Raw genomic sequence first — 26,108 nt, forward strand, 5'->3', positions numbered from 1 at the left:
TGAAAAAAAAAAAGCTTGCATATTTCCTCATGTTCCATGAAAGGATACACTGCATATAGTCATGGGAATCTCAAATACCAACATTGTTAATGGTTTTTATTCATTTCTCATCTGACATAAACAAATTCGATTCCGGTTATCATGTCTACAATAATAGCCGACATGCTGACATATTACCCCCGAGAACACTGTTGGTTGAGCTAATTGACATCTGTGCGCTTATTACATCTATAGTATAATGGTATTATCTCAGGGCAGGCAGAAGCAATTGATGATTGTTAGGCGCGGATGGTGGGGGAGAGGGGGGGAGGGGATTTGGTTACTCCATCCCAGCCCAACAATTTTGGTTAAATTGAACAATTCAATTTAAAAACTGTTGTGTTTACTTCTATATTAGAGATCCTGACATAAATCACAGCCGAGCCATTGGGAAGCGGACACCAACGGTCGACCTTATTAGCCAGGTGCCTGTATATGGTCTTCAGCGAGGCGTTGCTTTAGACGAATGATGCAGCTAGGGATCCTCCAACAGGTGGGGATCAAGTGGTCACCTTGACACCGGAAGTTCTACACCCTTAAATTGCCGGAGAGGCGTTCTGAGAGATTTCGAATGAATCTTTTTCAGATTGTTCAGGAAATAACACAGTTTATTAATACATACCACGCAAAACTCAACACACTAATGGATAAACTGAAAAGACATTTGGCCCCAGAACACCTGGTGTTCGAGTTGTATGTCCAGCACGGTAGGCTGAGTGGTAGTCTTAAGCTCGGCATACACTAGAGTCACGCAACTCAACTCAGCTGGTCACATGGCGTTTGCCCCAGTCTCGGATAGTTTTTACGACATTAACTTGACCGCATACACGCAAAGATTGGAGTACAATTCCAGCCATGTCACGCCGTCATTTCGCACACATGAGCGCTTAGGACTCGAGTTGTGTTAAGCTTTACATAGCTACCCTAGCACCTCCCTCGTTCTCCCCTAATTTCCTTATACCTGATTATCTATAACTGTCATAAGGTACTATAGTATATTTTTTTTCTTTATTGTTAGCTAATGCATAGGATATGTATGGGTCGTCATAAACGAGACTGTGCTGTACTATATAAGACTATACTGAAAAATTGGCACACCATAACTGTACGTATATACATATCTTTCTTCTCTTGACCCCCACATTATGCATAGTTGCGACGGATATATATCCTCAGTGGTTATCATCCTGTTTGAGCTAATTTACATAATATCAGACATACAAGTCCTTACTCCCTCTCCTTCTAGCTGCTGCGGCCATTTCTCGTGAGTCACGGAAGAACACGAGCGATTACGGAACTCATCGGAATCATCCGAGTCATCCGAATCGTAGAGCGTGTTGCTGGAAGCGGATCGTAACAGACACGTCCTAATCGGGGAATCGTCATCGTCAAAGTCTGGGCTTTCTCCGGAACAGTCCGTAGATGTTTTGTCAGAGGAACTGCTTAAATCCTTGCTTCTCGTTAGATTTGTCAAAGTCCTCCTGATCTGGTGAAACAGACGTCTTAGCAACACGTCATGTTGACGTATAAATATCTGAAAGGCAATAGGTATAGTTAATAGCTTACTATGAGAGACAAGGAATTTTGTTGCATGTCATACATACCAAATATTTCAATATAATCATCTACAAAGTAGGAAATTAGTTAGTCAGCCATATTGGAGTAATATTAACATTGGTTGAAATAGCTCAATTGTGCCAGTATGGACGCTAAAAGAAGCCGGCAAAAGAACTGTTCAGTACGTAATACTTTCTTGAATACTGACTCATTTAGCTTTTAACAACGTACAGCATACACTGATATTTCAATTTCAACGATAAAGCGTAGTGCCTTTCATTTATTTAAAAGAATAATATCGTTGTTAACATTTCAGTAAAAACAATCTGATGACAACTGAATTTAATAGGATAGAGTAAGAACAAGGACCGAAATGTATCATTCATTATTACCGCAAAAGCGAACCAACCTGCACAAAGCAGTAACTGTGTAGTTCCAGTTAAGCTGTAACCTGGCAATCCTTTGCTTTTTGTCACCCATGGCCTGACTCATTTGTTACCTACTGAGGCAAACCTTTGCTTTTTGTCACCTATGGCCTGACTCCTTTGTTACAAACTAAGGCAAGGCTTTGCTTCTTGCTAACTCGACACTAGCTCCCGTGTCAACCACTGTGGCAAACCTTTGCGTTTTGCCACAGTCACCCATGAGCTGACTCTTTTGTTAGCTACTAGGGCAAAGCTATGCTGTTTGCTAACTCACCAGTGCCTGTGTCAGCCACTGTGGCAAATAATTGCTGTTTGTTACCCATTAGCTTACTCCTATTTTAGCTACTAAGGCAAAGCTTCGCTTTTTGCCAACTCACCAGCACCTCTGTCAGCAATTGTGGTAAACCTTTGCTTCTTTTTTTAAACCCATGATCTCACCCCTTTGTTATAGCTACTGAGGCAAAACTTTGCTTCTTGCTAACTCATCAGCACCTCTGTCAGCAACTGTGGCATACCTTTGCTTCTTTCTTTAACCCATGATCTCAACCCTTTGTTAATAGCTACTGACTCACCAGCACCGGTGTTAGCAACTGTGACAAACCTTTGCTTCTTTCTTTAACCATGATCTCACCCCTTTGTTATAGCTACTGACTCACCAGCACCGGTGTTAGCAACTGTGACCAAAACCTTTGCTTCTTTCTTTAACCCATGATCTCACCCCTTTGTTATAGCTACTGACTCACCAGCACCGCTGTTAGCAACTGTGACAAACCTTTGCTTCTTTCTTTAACCTATGATCTCGCCCCTTTGTTATCGCTACTGAGTTAAAGCTTTGCTTCTTGCTAACTCACCAGCTCCTGTGTTAGCCACGGTGGCAACCTTTGCGTTTTTGTCACCCACGAACTAATTCCTTTGTTATAGCTACTGAGTTAAAGTTTTGCTTCTTTCTAACTCATTAGCTCCTATTTTAACCACTGCGTCAAACCTTTGCTTTTCTGTCACCCTTTGTTTTTTGTTACTGCGGCAAAACTTTGCGTCTTTCTGACTCACCAGCTCCTGTGTCAGCCACTGTATAGCCATGTTGAGGTCATGGACTCTGACGTTGTCGTCATCGCTCACCGGATTCAGCTGTAAACTGGATCGTCTCTGTTCCACGTGGTCTCCATCTCTACCCCGGGGATCTGCTTGCAAACTGGATCGCCCTCCTCAGGGGCTGTTGTTGATAGACCTCGTACCGTCGGGGTAAGCGCACCATGAATGGGACGGAGGACGAGTGACGCAAAGGGACCGTCCCTCTCTCCATAGTGCGGGGCCGGTCGCTGTCATTCATGTAACTTCAGCTACAAAAATAAAACAAGGAAAAAAACACTGTATTCAGCAAATACCGAAATCAAAGCAAATAATTAAAGCTGGTACAATTAAAATTCAAAGGGGGATTAAAACAAAGCCGGTTGATGCATGGTCTAGATTGCCTTAGATGAAACCTATATATTCATTGAAGAATGATGTTCGTATCCTGCCCCTCACGATTTGTTCATGTCAAAAACAAAAAAAAAAAAAAATAATAAAACATTACTACAATGAAAGCCTCTTGTACCAAAGCGCTCAGTATGTGCACATGGTAAAATCACAACCCTACAGACCCTGTAGGTTTAGCCTTGGCACAGCACGTCTGCTTTTTGCGGAAGTTCATAAGTAATTATGCTGTGGTTATCAATGATCATTATAGATGTACAGATTTTGGGTCATTTGGGTAATTTAGCGTAGTGTAAGTACAAATCACAAAATAAGATAAGACTGTTCGTGAATTGTAATGTATACATGTATATAGGAGGATTCACCTCGTGGACTGTAGGTACAACGACAAATGAAATGTACTTTTTGCGTCACCGTCATGAAGTACGTTAGTGATCAGTTCATATTATGGTGGGAGGAAACCGGACAGAGCCCGGGGAAAACCCAATACCATCTGCAGGTTACTGGCAGATCTTCTCCCTTACGTCCGGAGAGGAAGCTAGCACTAGAATCTATACTATACCCGGCAGAAAGTGCAACCCCAAATATAACAATAATACTGTAGAAACTCGTACATTTGCTCTTCGTTGTTTACTCAGGAATACCATATAGCTGCTTATAATTCCAGTTAAGCCATTTCATCGTTTATTTCTGACCATTTGTCAACTTTCACACAGTTTTTGCTTCTCTGGTGTTACTCTCCATGCTGTAGTCTTCTGTTTTGCTAATACAAAAGGTATATATACCAGTCTAAGCGTAGGCTACGTTCGTGTGTCACTCTTAAATCATAGAAGGATTTATGCGCCGAAACAGACATTCGTATACCAGCTGTCAACCAAAAAGGACGTTGCGGGTCACTGATCGCAAGGTCAATTCCAAACGACGTTTAACACAAATAACCAAAGAACTAAGAAAGTATATAAAGTAGGAAAATAAGACAGAATTATACAAAGAGAAGCGGTCAACAGTTTTCATTGATGCAGGAAAGACGCAAGGTATGGTCTAGGCGACTGAGTGAAATCAGTGCTTAAATCTTGTACCATGCTAGAATATCAGTTGTCGATAACAAAATATGTATCTCAGATGCGCTTTGATTGCAACTGTACAGGTGGTTTGATGGAATAACCTTGACACACTAGTTTTTGGAGTAAAACTTGTGACGTTGATTGAAATTGTCACACAACACACGGAGCGTTTCCAAGTTGATAGTAGCAAGACCCATTTCCAAGAAAACCTTAAACATTGGGTCCCAAAGGTACATGAAATAAGGCTGGTAATACGTAAAACAGAAGAAATAATCAGTAATGGTAGACAGTCGATATTCTCCGCAATCCAAATCATTTTTGGTCCGTGGATAATTTCCAGGTCGAATACAAATATCGGTATCTCTTTCGAGCTTTCATTTCAACTGTTAACAAAGCCTAATACACCGTGGGTATTTATACAGCTCTAGACCCGGGTTAAACCGATTTTTTTTTTTTTTTGATTTGACTTGATTGGTGTTTTACGCCGTACTCAAAAATAGTTGACATACAATGGCGGCCAGCATTATGGAGGAAGGAAACCGTGTGGAAAAAAACCGGGCTGAATTCTGGGGAAAACCACGACCATCCGCAGGTTTCTTACAGACCTTCCCACTTACGGCGGAGAGGAAGCTAGCATGAGCTGGACTTGGACTCATAGCGACCGCATAGGTCATTACGCAGTGCTGGCTTGCTAACCTCTCAACCACGGAGGCCCTGGGTTAAAAAGAATTAGATACAGTTATGAAAACTTTGATACAAATCGAAGATGTCCTAAAAACTATGTCTATATTGACCAACACAAGTGTTATACTCACTTCAGAATTGTAAACTTGCAGTGAACGCGTTTAATTGATGGGATATCCTTGGGTGAGTAACATGTCAGCTTACTGGAGGCAATCAAAATAAAAATTCGTAAGTCAGCTCATGCTAGCATCCTCTCCGATCTGTCAGCAAACTAGGGATGGTCATGGTTTTCCGCTCTGTCCAATTTCCTCCCCACATAATGCTAGCTGCTGTCGTATAAGTGAACATTCTTGAGTGCGGCGTAAAACTCCAATCAAGTAAATAATTACAAGCTTGTATTCGCTTTTTGCTGTAGCGACTGCCCATATACTGTCTATATACATTGGAAGAGCTCAATATAGATGTCTTTTTGGAGATCATACTGGGATATTGCATGCGAAATGGCACTATACTGTTGGCTAATGGCGAGCTACGGACTGCCTTACTGTGATGTCCGTCTCGCAATACACACGCGTATACCTACGATGATGTAACAATCTTCCAGGCGAAGCTTCCCATCAGAACCTGTATGTAACTGTGGTTCATCTTGCCCAAGCCTATTGTCGGATACACATACCAGTGTACGTCTGTTCACAGAGGACTCCCCACTACTCAGTCTGGGAATACCCTGTACAGAGAGCGTACCATTGTTTATAGGAGCAACTCCGTGTAGCCACCAGTTTATGACGTCTTGTTGCAAGGCAATTCCTCACTTCCTTGGCCTCTCTCCTCCTCCTTTCCGCTACCAAAACACCGATCGATATCTTTCAATAGCATAGATACAGCATACCCCGGAATACGTGGAGCCTTACGGTATTCAACGGCCTAGCCAAAACGCTTGTGTGGTGGATGCCATTAATGCATCTGGAGGGAAATGTAGGCATACATAGTTATAGGGGAATTTTGGTGTGACAGAATGGGCATCGTATCAAGATTATATATACATATGTGTGTGTGTGTGTATGTGTGTGTGTGTGTGTGTGTGTGTGTCCATGTCTCATTGTGTTTCCGTCTGCGTTTCTCCTCACATTCACGTCGTATACAGTTTCCTCAACGCGCTGTGCGTTCTCCACACATTCACGCCATCTATTTTCCTCCACACGCCACTGTAAGTTCTCCACACGTTCACGCCGTCTAGTTTCCCCCACACGTTGGAAGTTTTCTACTGACTCATGCCGTATACAGTTTCCTCAATGCGCTGTCCGTTCTCCACACATCCGCGCTGTGTATTCTTTCATCCACACGTTGTCCGTTCTCCACACATTCACGCCGTCTATTTTCCTCCACACGCCACTGTAAGTTCTCTACACGTTCACGCCGTCTAGTTTCCCCCACACGTTGGAAGTTTTCTACTGATTCATGCCGTATACAGTTTCCTCAACGCGCTGTCCGTTCTCTACACATTCACGCCGTATATTGTTTCCTCCACACGTTGTCCGTTCTCCGCACATTCACGCCGTCTATTTTTCCCACACGCCACTGTAAGTTCTCCACACATCCACGCCGTCTATAGTTTCCTTCATTGGCTGTCTGTTCTCCATACATTCACGCCGTCTAGTTTCTTGAATACGCCACTGTTAGTTCTCCATACATTCACGCCGTCTATAGTTTCCTTCATTCGGTGTCCTTTTTCCACACATTCACGCGGTTTTAGTTTCCTCAATGCGCTGTCCGTTCTCCACAATTCACCCCGTCTAGTTTCTTCCACACGCCACTGTAAGTTCTCCACGCATGCAACTGGATCGTACATTTTGGTTAATGCCTGCCCTAAATGCAGTCGTTGAAATTTGGGTAGAAAAAAAGCGAAAAATATAAGAAGGAAAGACAAAATTTTAAGAACCCAACAGAGTGGACGAAAACCCGAAGGCAGTACTAGACTTATGACTGCATCTGTCATAAGCAAAATTCTCCTCCTGCTGTGCGCATTTGCAGGCAGTCTATGTGAACATGGCCAGTGGCAAGTATTATAGTTGGTTGTGGTCATAATTTAATCAATATAACTGATTAAGCACCCTTCACAATTTGTTCGAACATTGCCGCTTAACAGATCTCGTATCGTGATGCCATACCCACATTTTCATTGGCCGTTTTTACATCGATTTACTCTTAAGGTATCGTTATGGCAAAAGAGTGGGCAATACACACCTCCTCTCAGTTGTGCATCAGAACGCATGGGCAGAAGAAGTCATACACGAGAAAAACAATGCGCATGGCCACAGTCCACAACTGTTCATTTACTTACATGTTAAAGTTTGACATCACAGCACCCTGTCATTACTATAACATTACTACAAACCTTGGACTACAGGCCGGCATTCAACTCATCTCTACATTCTTATGTGTATTTTCTCTAAAGTTATGACATGAAGTTATGCTTGAGTCCAAGTGAAGTTTCAGGTGCCACAAAGATATATTCAAATGCATGGAATTGGCCGAAAATGATTGTTTGACTGATGTGGGTCACAATGCCTTAACGTAAATGCTGATCTGCCACTTGGGTACACTTGTCCCGCAGCGAGAAAAATGCCGGGCATGTGCATTCAGGGCCAGTCATAGCTTTTTGAAATGATTAGTGTCCAGATTGGTTAGTTATTCTTAATTAGCTACCCCTGTACACATTGTTAAACTGAGTGAAAAAAATATTGAAAAAGGCACATTAATCGAAGTAATATGACATTTAAAATCATCACATAATGAGGCCGGTTTTATGCATTTTCCGCCAATACTCGGTAGTCTCCACCGAATTACGTCATATAAGTCCAATCTTTACAAGTTATAGAGCATCCCTATTTAGAACAGGGTTAAAAAAAAGTTACAACAACGACAACAGCCATATCGAATTTATCCACTTAATGATTTAGTCTTCTGCATACGGTTGTAAAGGCAGGTCGTCCAAGAGCCCTGGAGCCAGTTTGTTTTTTCAAGTTTCCAGTCGATATGGCCCCTGGGAAGGCGGGGATTGACAGCACAAGACAGAAGGATTTTGTACCCACCAAACACAGCCGTGTTCTGCGAGAGGAATAGTGTTGAATTTCCACAAGGGCACCTGCACATAGTAGTTGTATAATACTTTTAACAGAACTGAAAACTGATAGATAGTAACACCGACGTCCACATCGTTCGTGTGCATATATTTATACTATACACGACTATAAGCCCGTATTGACATAGGCTTTTCGGAATGCAGACAATCACGTGCCGTTGTCATCGCCTGCATGTATGAATTTTAAAATCACTGGGGGGAAAAGAATGATATTTGTTGTGAAGCGGACAGAGGGAAAGAGAAGTAAATAAATATTAAACATTAAGATAAACACACGACATGTATAGTGTGACATAGGATAAAGCTATAGCTTACTAGTCCGTATTGCGGTTGGAAATGTCTGGACAAAGATCAAATTCAACGTCTGAAAAATGGGAATCTGAAGTCTGGCCAGAGATGTCAATGTGATACATAGGAACTTCAACGTTGTCCATTATAGTGGATATGTCAGTATATTTGCTTCTGTGTAGCTAGAATCCATCTCGAAAATATCGTTTTGATACGAATTCCCAGGTCATTTAGGCCAGCTAGACTTGGGTTGGCCATATCTAACGTCACCCGCTCAGCTGTACAATAAGTCTATTTTTTGTGTGGATTTGAAGTCATTATTATGTTTCTCAGAAGCCGGTTACATACTGTTTAAACAGGTTATAATCTTGACAGTTAGGACCAGTACCTAAATTTGGACACTAATCCTTTAATTAGCCGTAAAAGTACTTTTAGTTCTCAGCAGTCGGGTTCTCAGGCAGTTGTGTTGGGAACCAAAGTCATTGGGAGATGCCGTCTTTGTGCCCATAAAGGAGAGTCGCTGATGTCGGACATCGAACAGTCCATTGAAATAAATGTCGTTGTGTAAACTTATTTATATTGCGACAGATAAGAGCATTGTGTAACTGTAGTGGCAGGTGTGGCACGCCGATAGTACTGTGTAACGGTAGTCACAGGTAAGGGGCGCCTGTAGTATTATGTAACGGTAGTCACAGGTAAGGCACTCCAGTAGTATTGTGTAACAGTAGTAACAGGTAAGGCACACCACTAGTATTGTGTAACGGTAGTCACAGGTAAGGCACTCCAGTAGTATTGTGTAACGGTAGTCACAGGTAAGGCACACAACTAGTATTGTGTAACGGTAATCACATGTAAGGAATGTCAGTATTATTGTGCAAGTGATAGGTATGGGACGCCACAAACGTTGTGTAAAGGTAGTCACAGCTGAACGACCCTTTAATATTGTGTAAGTCACAGGTATGGGACGTCGGTAGTGTTGTGAGAAGGTAGTCATGGTATGGCACACCCGGAGTATAGTGTGGCGATAGTCACAGGTAAGGCACTCCAGAAGTATTGTGTAACTGGTAAGGAACATCATTAGTATTGTGTAACGGTAGCCACAGTTAAAGCACTCCTGTAGTATTGTGTAACGGTAGACACAGTTAAAGCACTCCAGTAGTATTGTGTAACGGTAGCCACAGGTAAAGCACTCCAGTAGTATTGTGTAACGGTAGCCACAGTTAAAGCACTCGAGTAGTATTGTGTAACGGTAGACACAGGTAAAGCACTCCTGTAGTATTGTGTAACGATAGCCACAGTTAAAGCACTCCAGTAGTTTGTGTAACGGTAGACACAGGTAAAGCATCCAGTAGTATTGTGTAACGGTAGCCACAGGTAAAGCACTCCAGTAGTATTGTGTAACGGTAGAAACAGGTAAAGCACACCAGCCGTATTGTGCAACTGTAGCCACAGGTGAGGCATACCCGCTGTATTGTGTAACGGTAGTGACAGGTAAGGGACACCAGTAGTATCTGGTAAGGGTAGTGACATATAAGGACCCTGGCAGAATTGTGTAATGGTAGAGACAGCATGCAGAGAGACAGGTAAGGGGCGCGAGTAGTATTGTGTAACGGTAGTCACAGGTAAGGGAGACGCGGCTCTGATTCTGCATGTAAGCCATGATATTAGGGGGCGTATACGTTTGAGCTACATGAAAAGTTGTCCTTGGAAATAAGGTAAAACACACACGTGTTAAACAAATACCGGTACAAAAAACAAAATTGAGCTTTTCATACCTGAACACTGGTCTCTCCTGGAATTACCGCCTTTATTCTCTGCACTTGTTATATGGTTTCTTTTGATGTAATAGACTAATTACATGCAGGTGTACACATATCTAAACTCCGACGAACAAGTGTGTGCCAACAGACGCGTTTCCTGGTAGCTCCGGAATGCCACAGGCCCCGTGGCGTGGACAACTCCCCGTATTAAACTTTTTCCAACGTTAAGATCAGTTATGTATATTGTACGTAACTCAGACGACCATTTATAGCTTGGTTGTGAACAGAGTAACAGTACTGAGTAAACCAAGTCGCTGCTATTGTTTTACTGTGGTATTTTGTAGTCTTAAAGTTTCTATATTATAAGATCTTACATTAACTTAAAGTGATACAAAATTCCACGTTGCCTTATTAAAACAAAAATACGGTAATGACACTTTTGCTACTGGTTTATTTTCCATGCATATTTACACAACAGTGCCATTTCTTAAGTCATCTTCAAAGATTTCTCAAGCATTCATTTACAAGTCACATCAGATGGCATTTCACTTCCTTAAACACAGATCACCGCAAGAAACACTACATTTGTCTCCAACAATAGTATTGCTGTTGAGAAGGAATGTTGATGCTATCACAAACCAAAAAGTATATACAACAATTAACAAAATGTATACTAAGAATAAACTTTTTCCCTTCTTTCAAGGCTGTATATAAAGATGGTTGCAGCATCTGACCTGTTGATACATGTAGTTACATTTAACAGAAAGAACATTTAAAAAAAAAAGAAAGAGTTCTGTCAATGAAGTTACAAAAACTGAAACACATTTCAAAGAAACCGTAAAATCAATAAGCTTATACACCAAACAATAGATAAAGGCCTATAAAATATCAACAAAGAAAAGTGAAGCGCTGCAATCCAAAAATTCAACACAGGTAAAAATAGCTCAAAAATATAGAGAAAAAAAAAGTTAGGGAATGTACGTTTCATGAAAGTATTTAGCATACCCTGTTTAAAATTCACGATTCTGGCCCTAGATAATAAGGAAAACATCTGTGTAAAATGGAATGAATTCAGATCAATTCACTGAGATTCACGTATTCAATGAGTTCATTTAACGAAAAGCATATACTATGAATAAATTTATGAATAACTTCCAAAGACAAGGAAATCCAACAGTTTTTCATACTGAAAACATTAAGATGGCACAACGATATTTACTACATGCAGAACAGATGACCACCATGTATGTGGATGTACTGCATGTAGTTAGAGAAAAGAAACGTTCTTTTCTCTTATTCAGGATTAAAATGGAATAAAAATGACATCATTCTTTAAAGTGAGATTCTCCATGTTAAATGATAAAACAAGAAAAATGTTGAATGTATATTAAGCAAGAACAATGATAACGCCAAGAGGCAAAACTGTTAAAAAACCCCCCTTCTTCCGTGTATCTTGAGTATTTTGATTCACAATTCAACTTTTCTTATGGCTTTTCCTAAGCCTTCTTATTATTAAATAAATAACGTGATTCCGCTTCATAAAACTATATATTTTTACATCAAACAAGATCCCGTAGCCTATAGATAACATTGCCGTAACCACGGTATCTCTATATTCCGCAATCCCGTAGCGTATAGATAGCACTGACGTAACCCATGTATCTCTAATTTACGCGATCCCGTAGCGTATAGATGATATTACCGTAACCACTGTATCCCTATTCTCCCCATTCTCAAATATGTAACTGGAGAATACACAGCCGACTGAAATCTCTTGGTGACTCCAGAGTGGAAATTTCATGTTTCTAGTTTCACACTAGAAGGGAATATTAACCACTCATGTCGTTGTCTCTATACATACCAATAATATATGCGTGACGGATTTAAAATTACATTCCTTTCGCCTGAATTTGGCCGGGCTGTGCAGATTCGAAGTTCAAGGCCTCAAACATGACACGGCATAAATCCTCGATGTCGTACTTGTGACACCAGTTCCAATCCCGGCGTGCACCGCTGTCATCCAACACTTCCGGCCACGAATCCGCTGAAGAAGTAGCACACATATACATACGTGATGACGTCATAAAACACAAAATCTTCGACCGTTTGCTACCAGATGGTTAGAAAGTTTCATACGACATTTTTACTTAAAAGAATAATCATTATTATTATAAACTGATGAGTCATGCTCTCGTAAGACCTACTTTTTGGCAGCCACTCTAAGGAAATTCTCTCCCGTACTGAGTGCCTATGAAAACCGCCACCCTGACAAACCACTTGACTTAAATCATCTTCCAAAAAGGCGGGAGCTCGACCCTAAGATTCCATCTAATTGTTCAAAGGCCTCACTGTCGCAACCAGCAAGGGTTTAACCTTAATGGTCTTAGGGTCAAGATGTCTAAACACAACTCTTGACATCGGTTAGTACATATATACGATACAACATTCACTGAAGGAAAAAAAAAACCCACCGCAGTCCCTGTACCCCGCGTAACTTTTACATATACGTAAATTCATGCCAATACCTACAGCCATGAGTTATAAACCCGACGGAGAAAATAAGTCGTCATTCACATACACTTTGGTTTCTGACTGATACTAGTAAGTCGGATAGCCGATCGCAGTGCGCATGACCGGGATTTCGCAGCCGGCAAAACAAACCCACGTTGCTGCTTAGTGTCCATGTTAAAGCAGTGTAAACATAGGCAGACACAAGCCATTTGGTACATTTAATGCCTTTATCTTTGAGACACCTGAAGCCTTACTTCGACTCAAGTCGAAAACTTAAAAAAAAAAACACACACACTTAAGAATTTAGAGATAAGTTGAATCCTGGACAGTCGCCAAAATGTCATCCTTATCAAAATGCATGTGCATGATGGAGAGGGCCAACTGGATGAGCATATCCCATGCCGGTATTTGATAACAATGCTGACGATATTAAGGTATAGAAATAGAAGATGGCTGTACCAGCCATTCTGCGCAAGACTGATGCGCAATTACAGCTGTTGCCTGAGTGATGATACATATGTACCACGCTCCATGTTTGAATCCCATCTGTTAAAGTGCTCAAGTTAGTTTGAACATATTTTAAGGAAAGGAAAACAAAGATGCTCGGAGCGGCTATATACCGTTTCATGCACACAGCTGAAGACAAATCCTAACCGCACCCTTGCTTAATGATATCTTACCATTAAGCCAAACCGTTCTGGAGTTACTACAATGTTAACCAACTGAAATAACAAAGATGGCCACTGTGAAAACGAATGTGCTCTCACTGATGTACCACGTTCTATGATTTGTGAGAATAGAAACAAGCGTTCTAAAAGTATTCGCAATACACGTACACCACTTGCTTTAGCTCTTAGAGAATAATGACTATTTCCAAGTCCATAAAAGAAGAGAAAAGCCAACATTTTTGACGAAAATAGACAAAACAGCCCGAAACCCAAACTTGGTCTAACATGTCACCGTAGAGCTATGCACCAAGTTCTAATTCAATAAGATGACTCGTTTTAAAAACAGAAGTGTCAGGAAAACATGACAACAATATCTTACCTATTTCTTGTCTGGAGTCCACGTTGTAGTTCACTTGTAGATTGGGAACGAACTTCCGCACCTCATTCACGAGTTCCTCAGGTGTAAAGCTCATGGCACTCACGTTATAAGTCCTCTGAGTCAGAGACTCGTTCGGCTGTTCCAGGAACTTGACGGTCGATTCCAGACAGTCATCAATGAACATCATGGGAAGGCGGGTGTCCGGTCTCAGGAAACAGTTAAATACGCCGCCTCTGACGGCGTCGTGGAATATGTGAACGGCGTAGTCTTGTGAAAAGATAACATTTATATTATTATTTATTAGACTGGTGTTTTACGCCGTACTCAAAAATATTTCACTGGGCTGGGAAGAAACCGGACAGAGCTCTGGGGGAAACCCTCAAGCATCCGCAGAGGATACATAATTCCTTTTGTAGTGAGAAATGTGAGTTGAAACTATACCCCTGAGACAATGGGGAACTTTCCCGCCCAAAGTCGGTTCCAAGCTGTGTAAAGCACATCCCTCTCTGCTATTACACTGCAGCGCTTGTGAACTACATCTTTGCTTTTTGAGCACAACGATAGAGGCAAACTCTGATCAACGCATACCAAATGATAACAGGTTGGTTACCAAATGGCCACGAACTGAGTGATACTACAAGCCACTCCACCCAGCTCAAGCATAGTACCAAATCAGTTTCTCAAGTTATAACCCAATGGTAACTAGATGGTTAATCTAGGCTTAAAAACGAGTTCAAAACAAAACTGTAACCAAGATGTTACCAAATAATGAGAGATCAGTTACCAGCAAAAACAGGTAAATAATTAGATCATGTCGAACAGCGTCCGTCATGATCTATTTATTTCTCCATGCACCACAGTGTAAATTTAAAAAAAATGCGTCAAGAAAATACCACAGAGTCGCTTGTTAGATATAGTCGCCAGTCCCTTTGCTGACTTGCTGACCAGTTCCCAGAAGACACCCATGTACTTTATCTGTACGATTAATGGTCCAGTCGGAATGTTCCTTCTGTATTTTGTGAAGTGAAATCCGTGCTTTTCACACTTCAATTTGTGTATTGAAACGAAGATTCTGATTGGTGCTATTCCATGGCCGTCGGTCTGACGGAGAACTTGTGTTACTGCACTGGCCGATTCCACAAAGCCATTTCTGACTTCAGCCAAAATTACAAACCTCTTCTCAATGATAAAATAATACCAAGTTTGTCCCCTCTGGTTCGAGTTTTGAGATGTCGAACAGCGTCCGTCATCTCAAAACTCGAACCAGAGGGGACAAACTTGGTATTTTCCTTTACTGCATTGCGCTTAAGATAGAACAAAGGACAAACTATAGCTGGCTTCGTCTCAGTATAATGTGACTGAGTCGGGTGTAATATCTGGTGTCATCAACATGAAATTCCAGTAAGGCAGCATTATAGTGACAAACCACAAAAAGATGTGATGGAAATATAACGTTGAAAGCCACAATAACTGTAAAGAAAGGTGAACAAAATAGGCACAGAGGATTAAACCTTTCCTGTCAGTGAAGTGAGACTTTCGCGGATCTATATTTAAAGGCTTACCTGTTGTTCCACCCCCAGGATTTGTGTCCGCCGAAATTACGCCTGGGTATCGTAGACACCTGAAGTCCAAGTCGAATTTGTGATAATAGTACTGTAATATAAAAAAATCACAAACGTATATATTAAAACGGCTTCAACAACCTTTCATGTAGGTGTACAAGGAAACTACATTATTTTTAAGAAATTGTTTTCATGTACTGGATTTATTTCTTATCTATACACTCTGAGGCGAGAAATGCTATATAATACATATTATTCAACTTATACTTAACATATATAAAAAAAATAGCAGAAAAAAGTTTGGTTTCCGGTATAGCGAAGTTCTGTTGGTATTATTGTACCACAAGTAAGAACAATGCAGTCTACTTGATCTTAAAAAGGTCTAACAGGAGATCAACATTTCACTAATGATTACGGTTTTACGCCAAAATTGGCACCATTGCGGCTATATCGTGATAACTTCTGATTGCGATCTGTATGGGCACATTTCACAGCGTTTGTATATGGTAACCAACTTCTGAATACGATCTACATGGGCACATTTCTCAGGGTTTGCATATGGATACCAACTTCTGATTATCTACATGGGTAAATTTCTCAAAGTTTGTGTATGGATACCAACTTCTGATTATTTACGTGGGTACATTTCTCAGGATTTGTATATGGATACTAACAGCTGAATAGGATCTACATGGGCACATTTCTCAGGGTTTGCATATGGATACCAACTTCTGATTATCTACATGGGTAATTTTCTCAAAGCTTGTGTATGGATACCAACTTCTGATTATTTATGTGGGTACATTCCTTGGGATTTGTATATGGATACCAACTGCTGAATAGGATCTACATGGGCACATTTCTCAGGGTTTGCATATGGATACCAACTTCTGATAATCTACATGGGTAATTTTCTCAAAGCTTGTGTATGGATACCAACTTCTGATTATTTACGTGGGTACATTTCTCAGAATTTGTATATGGATACCAACTGCTGAATAGGATCTACATGGGCACATTTCTCAGGGTTTGCATATGGATACCAACTTCTGATTATCTACATGGGTAAATTTCTCAAGACTTGCGTACGGATACCAACTTCTGATTATTTACATGGGCACATTTCTCAGGGTTTGTACATGGATACTAATTTCTGATTATCTAGATGGGTACATTTCTCAAGGCTTGTGTATGGATACCAACATCTGATAATCTACATGGACACGTTTCTCAGCGTGTGTATATGGATAACATCTTCTGGTTATTATCTGCATGGACACATTTCCCACGCTGTCCACTTGGATTGCCAGAACAACTGTATGCATGTACCTCTCCCATGAGCTCAGCATGAACCTTGGACACCCCATAGATTGTTCGAGGGCGCTGCACACAGATATCCGGGGCGGGGTTTCGAGGTGAGTCAGGGCCGAATGCACCTATCAATCAGGAAACACGTCAAATATTGTGAAACATCAGGTGCCGTAAAAACCAATCGTCTAATAAACTGCCATTAACATCACTGCATTTGTTTGTACCCAATTCTGCCTAAGCAATGCTGCTAGGGGCTGTGTAATTTGCTGCTATTAAAGAATTTACCCAACATCTAGAACTAGCATGCGGATGTCAGAAATACTCTCCCCGTTTCATTCCCCAACATTTCGAAGAATATAAAATAATATTCAGATTGTCATTATTACTAAGCATGTAGATGTTTAGATGATATAAAAGATATACACAAAGTTCCATGGAAACTGGTGCTGTATTTTAGCAGGAGTTGGACCGACAGAATCTGTGTACATGAAAATCCATTACTGCACTAAGTAAGTACCTGAACGGGAGTTATTATGAAAATAATTATCTGATGCCAGAGATTCTGTGACGAAGATTGAAATCTTCACATAACTCAAAGGATAGAACAAATGCTAAAAGACGAGACATGTACATGCCATGCTCAGGACCCAGCCGTATATTTCTGTCCAAGTAAGGATAATTTAGAATGTCAAAACTGAAACTATCCCTCTTTTCGTACAGTCTGTAAAAGACTTCCTTTATAACCAGCGAAGGTGGATATATATATTTAACAGTCTTACTGTTTGACGGCTGATATATGAATGTTTGTTTCGACGCATAGTTTCTGCATACAGCCATATTCATAAGAGAACAAGTATAGGTCAGCCAAAAGTGGGGCACGCTTTGTACCCATCGGAATACCTGTGGCCTGTTGATGTATGTTTTTTCCGAATTTCACATAGATGTCATTAATGAGAAATTCAAGCAACTAGATGAGCAACGAAACATCCCATGAATGGTAACCCTTGTTATTGTAGCGGAGACAAGTTTTATTAAACACCGATACAATTAGTGATGGAATTCTCTCAATTAAATCTGTCAGGAATTTGTAGCATACAGAGTGGAGAAACTCCAAGGAGAGATGTCTTTATACTGTACGCCGAGTCCTTCACTGAGACTGAGAGTTTGATTTTTTAAGGATTCACATGCAGTTAAGGTCAGAATTCTTTTCAGCTACATGACAGCACTTTTTCCAAAATGACTCTACTTCTTGTAGTGCCATTGTTAAGAGAGTAGCTACAAATTTGGTGTTACAGCTTCCTGACCCAGCAATAAAGCGAGCTTTACATAGAGATTTATGCATTTTTGGAATCCAGTAAAGTTGTGGCATGTCTGTGTGTGACATGTTTTACTCGACTATTGTATAGGTTTTGCACGGCATAGAAACGTTCCCACTAGAAAATAACCACCGGAGTTGCCATACATACCTAACGCGTCTGTTGGACGCTTCATTTTCAATATAGGTGGAAAGGTCTGCCAACAACCTGCGGATGGTCATGGGTTTCTCCAGGGCTCTGCCCGGTTTCCTCCCACCATAATGATGACCGCCGTCATATACATGAAATATTCTTGAGTATGGCGTAAAACACCAATGAAATAAATAAATAAATCAATATTTTCAATATTTTTTGAAATTTGAAAAGTTAACCAAGATGACTTAACTAAACCTAATGAAAGCATGAATTGATTTAATTTTTTAAACATATGGCAAAAACATGCCTTCCTCCAACACCCTTATTTAAGAACATTTCAAAAACATAATCAACTTCAGCTGAAACATTTCACAGTTACATATTATGTATATAAACTGACTTATGCTTGGCCTGACAGGTCTATTTGTACAACACATGGCTCGATGAACATAACTAGGCTAGGCAAACTATGTGTAAGTCATCCAGATTTATACTCTGTACAGTATGTAAAACACAAATCTAAATTTATGAATCCATGAATGAATAAGCTGAAAATGGATGGATGACACTGTAAACTACGAAAGTACACTGGAGAAAGTTGATTTCAGCATTCTTCGAAAACGATATTTTGTACTCTTACCTATGGTACTAGGAACAAATATTTTGAGTCGATACTGCTTGGCTAATTCCAGGACATTATGCAGACCTTCAATATTAACCCTCATGGCCAAGGGGACGTTACTCTCGCCAACAGCACTCAAGAGGGCACTGTAGTGGACTATCCAATCAATTCGATGATTGACGACAATCTCCTGCAGATTCTTGAAATCGAGAACATCGGCGTACAAATAAGGTCCTAGAAACAGACAAGAGCAACAGTACATGTTCATATGTCAGATATCTGATTTGATTATTGATCTGACCCCTGTTCTTAATGCCTTACTCAAGAAGTTGCCCCTCATATGATGGCGACCAGTGTTATGGGCGGAGAAAACCCGAGGAAACCGGAGTGCCCGGAATAAACCACCAATTTATTACAAGTTACATGGGAACTTTAATTTCCACGTCTGACGTAAGCCATCTTGGAAAAGGCAAGCGGTCTCTTCTCCACGAGCCGGAAAACAAATGAAGCATTAGAATCTTGCAAAAATGCGTGGGACGAAACGTCCTAAGACATACTCACCACTTTCAGCGATTTCCCGTGGTGCCTTGACGATATCTGACATAATCACGTTTTCACGACCATACCTTTCTCTAAAACAATGAAGCATCAGGTATAATGACGTTTTCATAGCAATAAGTTCTCTAAAACGATGAAATATCAGATGCTTCAGGCATAATGACGTTTTCGAGGCCATAACGGGTTCTGAAACGATGAAACATCAGACATAATGACGTTTTCACAGCAATAAGTTCTCTGAAACGATGAAGCATCAGACATAATGACGTGTTACCTGCAATACCGTTCTCTGAAATAACGATTCGAAACATCAGACAAAATGACGTGTTCACTGCAATACAGTTCTATGAAACGATGAAGCATCAGACATAACGACGTGTTCACTGCAATATCCTTCTCACTACAATACAATTCTCTGAAACGACGAAGCATCACATACAATGACGTCTTCGTGGCCATACCGTGTTCTGAAACAATGAAGCATCAGCCATATTGACGTTTTCACTGCAACACCGCGTTCTGAAACGACGATGTGTTACATATAATGACATTTTCACAGCAATACTGCGTTCTGAAACAATGAAGCATCAGACCTGATGACGTTATCACGCCCATGTCGTTCTACGAACAATGAAGCACCAGATATTATGAGTAAAAGCACTCCAAATTTCTCGCACCACCAGGTCATCATAATAGAAGGCGGTTATATCAAGGTGATTTTAGGGTTTTGAAGTTTTTTCATTTGGTCATTTATTTCAATAGCATTTAAAGACATACTCTTACTTTCATGTTCCCTTATACAACAGAGCTCCGGTTTATACCTGGAATGTCGGGAATGAACCGGAATGCCCAGAATAAACCGGAATGGCCGGATAAATCGGAATTCCTTTAGTAAGCCGGTGTGCCCATAAAACCACCGCCTTTCACCAGGCATCTGACAAGCACACCGATTTAACAAGGGTTTCATACATTAATTTTTTTATTCACTCTTTCAGATACTAGTAATTGGGGCCTCTGCCCCAGAGTAAATTGGAGTAAATATAAATTTTAATTGTCATAAATATTTATAGTTACAAAGTTATATACACATAGATTTTGAGACATACTATTTTTAAAATATGCTGGTTTTCGTGTTTTAGCTGTTTTGGTAATCTCTTATCTGATTTTAAATATGTCCGAAATTTTTGTTCCCTTTTTGATGTTCTCATTACAATATGAAAAAACTCAAGAGCCTCGTGTTTCACCTTGTTCTCGCCACGACATGGCCGAAATATTGCCAATATGGCGTTAAACCATAATCATTCATTCACTCATTCATTTACTCCTTCTAGTAATATAGATAAAACACTTCAACGCAACTTACGTTTGCTATTTCGTCTGTTATATGTGTATATTCATATAAGCATATTGAGAAAAAGAAGACATACTGGACAAACATTTCACAAAAACACATTTAGGTACAAATTAAAACATTTGGGCGGCACCAGATTTTTCGTAAATCACGGTACTGCTATTGCTTGGGGTGGTTATTACTTGAGGGCTGAGGACAGGTGACAGATCATGATGAGTGATGATTCTGATTATTTTGCGCTTACCTGAGTAATTTTGCTAGTCCGGTTCCAAGTTGACCCAGGCTTCCTGTGAACAGACGATGTTAAAAACAACGTGCAATGCACTTAAAACCCCTCAGTCTTGAGTGCGTGTACAATGTAACGAAGAGATCCAACTTAACGCTGGTTTGTAATAATGTGTAGATCTTCTTCGAGTAGCTTGCCAGTGTAGCATTTAGCCATAGTCGTTCATTCTTTCTTCGAGTGGCGTTTAGAAAATTGTGAAACATGAAGCAGGAGAATACCCTTTAGGATAACAACTTCTTAAAATTTAACTTGAATGACCTCTAGACCTTGAAGAAAAAGGTCAAGGTCGCTGAAAATCAGTAGTGTTTTTCCTCATGCCATGGTGTGAGTGTGGTGTGAGTTTGGTGAAGTTGGGCTAAACAGTTCTAGAGATAGAGCGTTCACAAGCCTTTTATAATATTTTACTTAAATGACCCTATTTACGTTGAAGAAAACGGTAATTAGAGCGTTTACGAGGACATGGACGGACGGACGAACGCCGCCCATTACGACAAAAAACTTTGGCCAATATTGGCCGAGAGGTAATAAAAACAACAACATTATATATATATATATATATATATATATATATATATATATATATATATATTAATATTTATATTTATATTATATATTAAACCTACATGTCAAACTTATAGGCACGGTGGAGGGTGGAAGAGGTGTGCGTAAGGTGGCGGGTGATTTCTATAATATCCTTGTTTTTGTCTTGCGTTAATTTTGTATTGTGACAGAAGTGTTGGCAAAACACATATGATGTTTTTTATAAGGTGAAAGCTAGGTGAAAGTTGCGGACTGAGGCCCAGTAACGTGAACCCTTATTTTCCCAACAAAGTACGGGTTAGAGGCCCAGATGATTGTACACATTAATGGTCGAAATGTTTGCACACGTGTGAGGCAAGTTTCCCCATACAATGATTTTGATGACCAGCAAATATTAAATAGGGTAAATGGCTGAATTCAAAAACAAATGACAGCTGAAATTAACCGTAAGAATATCTTCCTTTTGAATGAAACTAACGAGAGTTAAAATGCGTGTAATGTTAGTTGATAGAAAGGTGTGAAAATGTAATCTTTGTCTCGGTTGTACACCGCAAAGCTTCTGGTAAGGCGGACAACTAGCTGTGAATCTGTTGGGGGGTGCATTTCGATATCTACATTTACCCTTGTCGGTTAGTTTCCATAGATTTATGTAGGGTATTTAAAGGACGACAAAAACTTATGTCAAATCCTTTATCAGCGGTGTCTGAGGGTTGTACCCTATTATATATACACTATTTGTACATATCAAATATTATATACTATAATATAATAATGCTTTATTTCAGACACCAAGGTCCGTATGAGAAGAAGGTTTTACAATAGATAGATTACACCCGACTCACCTGTAATCAGTACCCTAGGTGGGTCTCTGAACTGAGACTCGGGTGGCTGGGAGCTCAGGTGTTTCTTTGTCTCCAGCGTGCCGTTTCTCGTGCTTGGTTGGTGGAAAGACCCGACAACTCCTGTCCCCCTCCACATTTTCAGTCCGTTTGATTGTCCCAATGCCATCGGAGCCACTCGTCTGCACAGCCTACGGATCATGCTGGTATATACGCCTGCGTCGAATCAAGATGACGTCAGCAAATATATACTTTAGTATGTCTTTCAATATAATTTAATTATGGTTCTTCTGTGTCACTGTTTGTTTACTTCAGTTTCCATTGGGGTAATTTGTTGGTATCATTTATCGGCCTCCTGACAAAGTGCTCACCTCTTGACACTATTTTTTCTCAAAATATCCAAACATAAGAAATGCATATTATTACGAGATTTCAATGGTGATATATTTAAGACTTCCAGCCATATACCATCAAGGGAGTGTTTAGATCAGATGATTGAAAATATTTCTTCCACTAATTATCAAATAGAGCCTCGCCTATAATATTTATTTATTTATTTATTTATTTATTCGATTGGTGTTTTATGGCGTACACAGGAGTATTTCACTTATACGACAGCGGCCAGCATTTTGGTGGAAGGAAACTGAGCAGAGCCCGGGTGGAACCGCGACCATCCACAGGTTGCTCGCAGACCTTCCCACGTATGACCTGAGAGGAAGCCAGCATGAGCTGGACTTGAATTCACAGCGACCGCATTGGTGTGAGAGGCTCCTGAGTCATTACGCTGCGCTTGCGCGCTAACCAACAGAGCCACGGAGGCCCCGTGCATATAATAGAACCGCTTCGTTAATTGACACCATATTTACTGATTTCCATGAAAGTCATCTTTTATGCGGGCTTAATCTTTCTGATATCATTCATCAGTTTCCCATCTTCCATATACATAAAAGTCACAGAAAATTAAAACTGACACAACAAATATCTATCATTAATTAGGATTACATCTATAGTACATGTAAACTATCCGCCTAGGAAGCTCTTGATGCATTTAACGAAACTGTTCATGAACCATTTGACAGATCCTTTCCTCTTATGAGATAAGAACCAAATGCACGTTGTATAATCAAAACCATCGAAAGAAACTCAAATCAAATGATCTTAATACTGCTAATCAAATTATCCTACTACTGCGAATCAAACGATGATAATACTGCAAATCAAACGATCCTAATACTGCGAATCAAACGATCAAACGATCCTAATACTGCGAATCAAACGACCATAATACCGCGAATCAAAAGGATCCTAATACTGCTAATCAAACGACCATATTACTGGGAATCAAACGATCCTAATACGGCTAATCCAACGATCCTAATACAGCGAATCAAGCGATCCTAATACAGCGAATCAAACGATCCTAATACTGCGAATCAAACGACCATAATACTGGGAATCAAAAGGATCCTAATACTGCTAATCAAACGACCATATTACTGGGAATAAAACGATCCTAATACGTCTAATCAAACGATCCTAATACGGCGAATCAAACGATCCTATTACTGCGAATCAAACGATCCTATTACTGCGAATCAAATGATCCTAATACTGCTAATGAAACAATCCTAATACCGCGAATCAAATGATCCTAATACTGCCAATCAAACGATCCTAATACTGCCAATCAACCGATCCGAATACTGCTAATGGAACGATCCTAATACTGCCAATCGAACGATCCTAATACTGCTAATCAAACGATCCTAATACTGCTAATCAAACGATCCTAATACTGCTAATGAAACAATCCTAATACTGCGAATCAAACGATCCTAATACTGAGAATCAAACGATCCTAATAATGCTAATGAAACGATCCTAATACTGCGAATCAAATGATCCTAATACTGCTAATCAAAAGTTCCGAATACTGCTAACCAAAAGATCCTAATACTGCCAATCTGACGATCCTAACACTGCCAATCAAATGCTAATCAAATCATCCTCATACTGCTAATCAATACAGAACTTACCGTAAGAAGCTTAAAACATTGCTATCTTTATCACGAAAACCATACTGCGTACGCCAATCTACAGCCATAAATCAAGATATCAAAGGTGCATGTCGTATACGTGCGAATTAGTTTTGACAGCAACCTCCGGATAGTCGTGAATTTCCTCCGCTATTCTGTCTGGTTTCCTCCCACCAAAATGCTGGCCACCGTCGTATCAGTGAAATATTCTTGAGTGCGGTATAAAACATCAATGAAATTATCAATTCTATATCACTCTTTAAATCTAAACTGACAGATCATTTACTTGATAACTAACGGTTTGCTTCCCGTGCTTTACTCTACCTTATTGTTACACATCGGAATTATTCACTTTGTATATAGCTGTTGCATTCCATTGTTCAATGTTTAATGATTTTGGGACGAAGTTTTTGGGAACTATACTCTCGCTAGAAGCTAACATATATGTGTATGTATATTTCTCTTATAATTATACGGAAAATATTTATTTGTTTATTTATTTATTTATTATTTATTTGCTTGGTGTTTTACGACATATTCAAGAACGTTTCACTTATACGAATGAAAAGAATTGAAATAAAATATACAGATAACCATGACAACACAAACCGGTGTCTTAAGTCCCAAATGATGTCCTGGTTGTAGCTGACCAACTTTTGTCACTCCCAGTGCTTCTTTAGTGTGTTTGGGGTCTTAGTCGGAGTCTGTAACATAATAAAGACAACACGTTAGACTGGAGCTGCATGCAGCTTCACGGTTTCCAAGTAGCTGTCATTACTGAATACAGAACTACGTCTCCTTTTTTATATGTTGACCGATGGACAGCCACAGTGAGAATAGTCTATAGTCAAATCTAAAACAAGGATATAACATAGCGCGGGTTTCAGTTATATATATTTGATCCTTGTCCAATTTTACGTGCAAAATTTGATCGAGCAGAAAATGCAAAGTGTATATTGCAGGGTCTCGTTCTAAAATTTCAATCCTTTCACATTTACTGTACTGAAGTGATCAACAAAGATTATAGATAAATTAAAATCAGTGCTCCTAACATCAAACAGATTTATAATAACTGCTGACATGAATGATTCTTATTTATCTACAACTGCCTCTGAGCTGGATTCTATTTTGTTTTCACAAATAATGCCAAGTAAGAAAGTATTCAAAATCATATTTAGAATTTCGAAATTGTTTATATCCTTGAGATCAATTAAGGCTTTTTTACCAAATCTTTTAAATGGACATAGTCAACAAAATTCGCCCATCAAAGACCCCTATCTGTGGCTGTCTTATTAAAGTCGAAGTCCGATCTTTTAAATCCCACGGAGATATGACTGAAACGTGTCAGACCAGAAGCACTGGAGGATATCGTGCACCACTGGTCAACCTCTGGAACTTGGCCAGAAAGACAACCCAAACCTAGTCAATGGTTAACACAGTATTGTGGAATATAATGTATAGGTATCTAAATAACATGAAGCCTGCTCTATATACAATTCTACTCACTGACCTCCAAACCTGGGCAATATGTAACTACTGTCTACTGGCCGCGACACTGC

At 40.0% G+C, this 26,108-nt stretch overlaps 2 protein-coding genes across 2 annotated transcripts; both read right to left on the reverse strand.

The window, feature by feature from the left end:
* Positions 1-308: 308 nt before the first annotated feature.
* Positions 309-10,785, reverse strand: LOC135471729 (uncharacterized). The gene is given in 5 exon segments (XM_064751052.1): positions 309-1,315; positions 1,318-1,573; positions 3,072-3,167; positions 3,223-3,361; positions 10,451-10,785. Coding segments are annotated over 4 exon segments (546 nt in total). The 5' UTR covers positions 3,352-3,361; positions 10,451-10,785; the 3' UTR covers positions 309-1,250.
* An 81-nt stretch (positions 10,786-10,866) lies between these two features.
* LOC135470009 (L-threonine 3-dehydrogenase, mitochondrial-like) lies at positions 10,867-25,248 on the reverse strand. The gene is made up of 9 exons (XM_064748690.1): positions 25,159-25,248; positions 22,517-22,729; positions 21,093-21,135; positions 19,501-19,571; positions 18,958-19,173; positions 16,885-16,991; positions 15,556-15,646; positions 13,994-14,260; positions 10,867-12,479 (listed from the first exon to the last, which is right to left on the reverse strand). The coding sequence occupies exons 2-9, from the start codon at positions 22,713-22,715 to the stop codon at positions 12,325-12,327; spliced, it is 1,149 nt and encodes a 382-aa protein (XP_064604760.1). The 5' UTR covers positions 22,716-22,729; positions 25,159-25,248; the 3' UTR covers positions 10,867-12,324.
* Positions 25,249-26,108: the final 860 nt, after the last annotated feature.

Source organism: Liolophura sinensis, chromosome 7, assembly GCF_032854445.1.
Source record: "Liolophura sinensis isolate JHLJ2023 chromosome 7, CUHK_Ljap_v2, whole genome shotgun sequence".
Lineage (NCBI taxonomy): Eukaryota > Metazoa > Mollusca > Polyplacophora > Chitonida > Chitonidae > Liolophura > Liolophura sinensis.

Coding starts and splice junctions, on each gene's coding strand:
- LOC135470009 (XM_064748690.1), bottom strand. CDS start 22,715: ATGATCCGTAGGCTGTGCAGACGAGTGGCTCCGATGGCATTGGGACAA. Junction 16,992..18,957: donor ATTTGTTCCTAGTACCATAG/GTAAGAGTACAA, acceptor CCTGATTGATAG/GTGCATTCGGCCCTGACTCA. Junction 12,480..13,993: donor GGACTCCAGACAAGAAATAG/GTAAGATATTGT, acceptor CTACTTCTTCAG/CGGATTCGTGGCCGGAAGTG.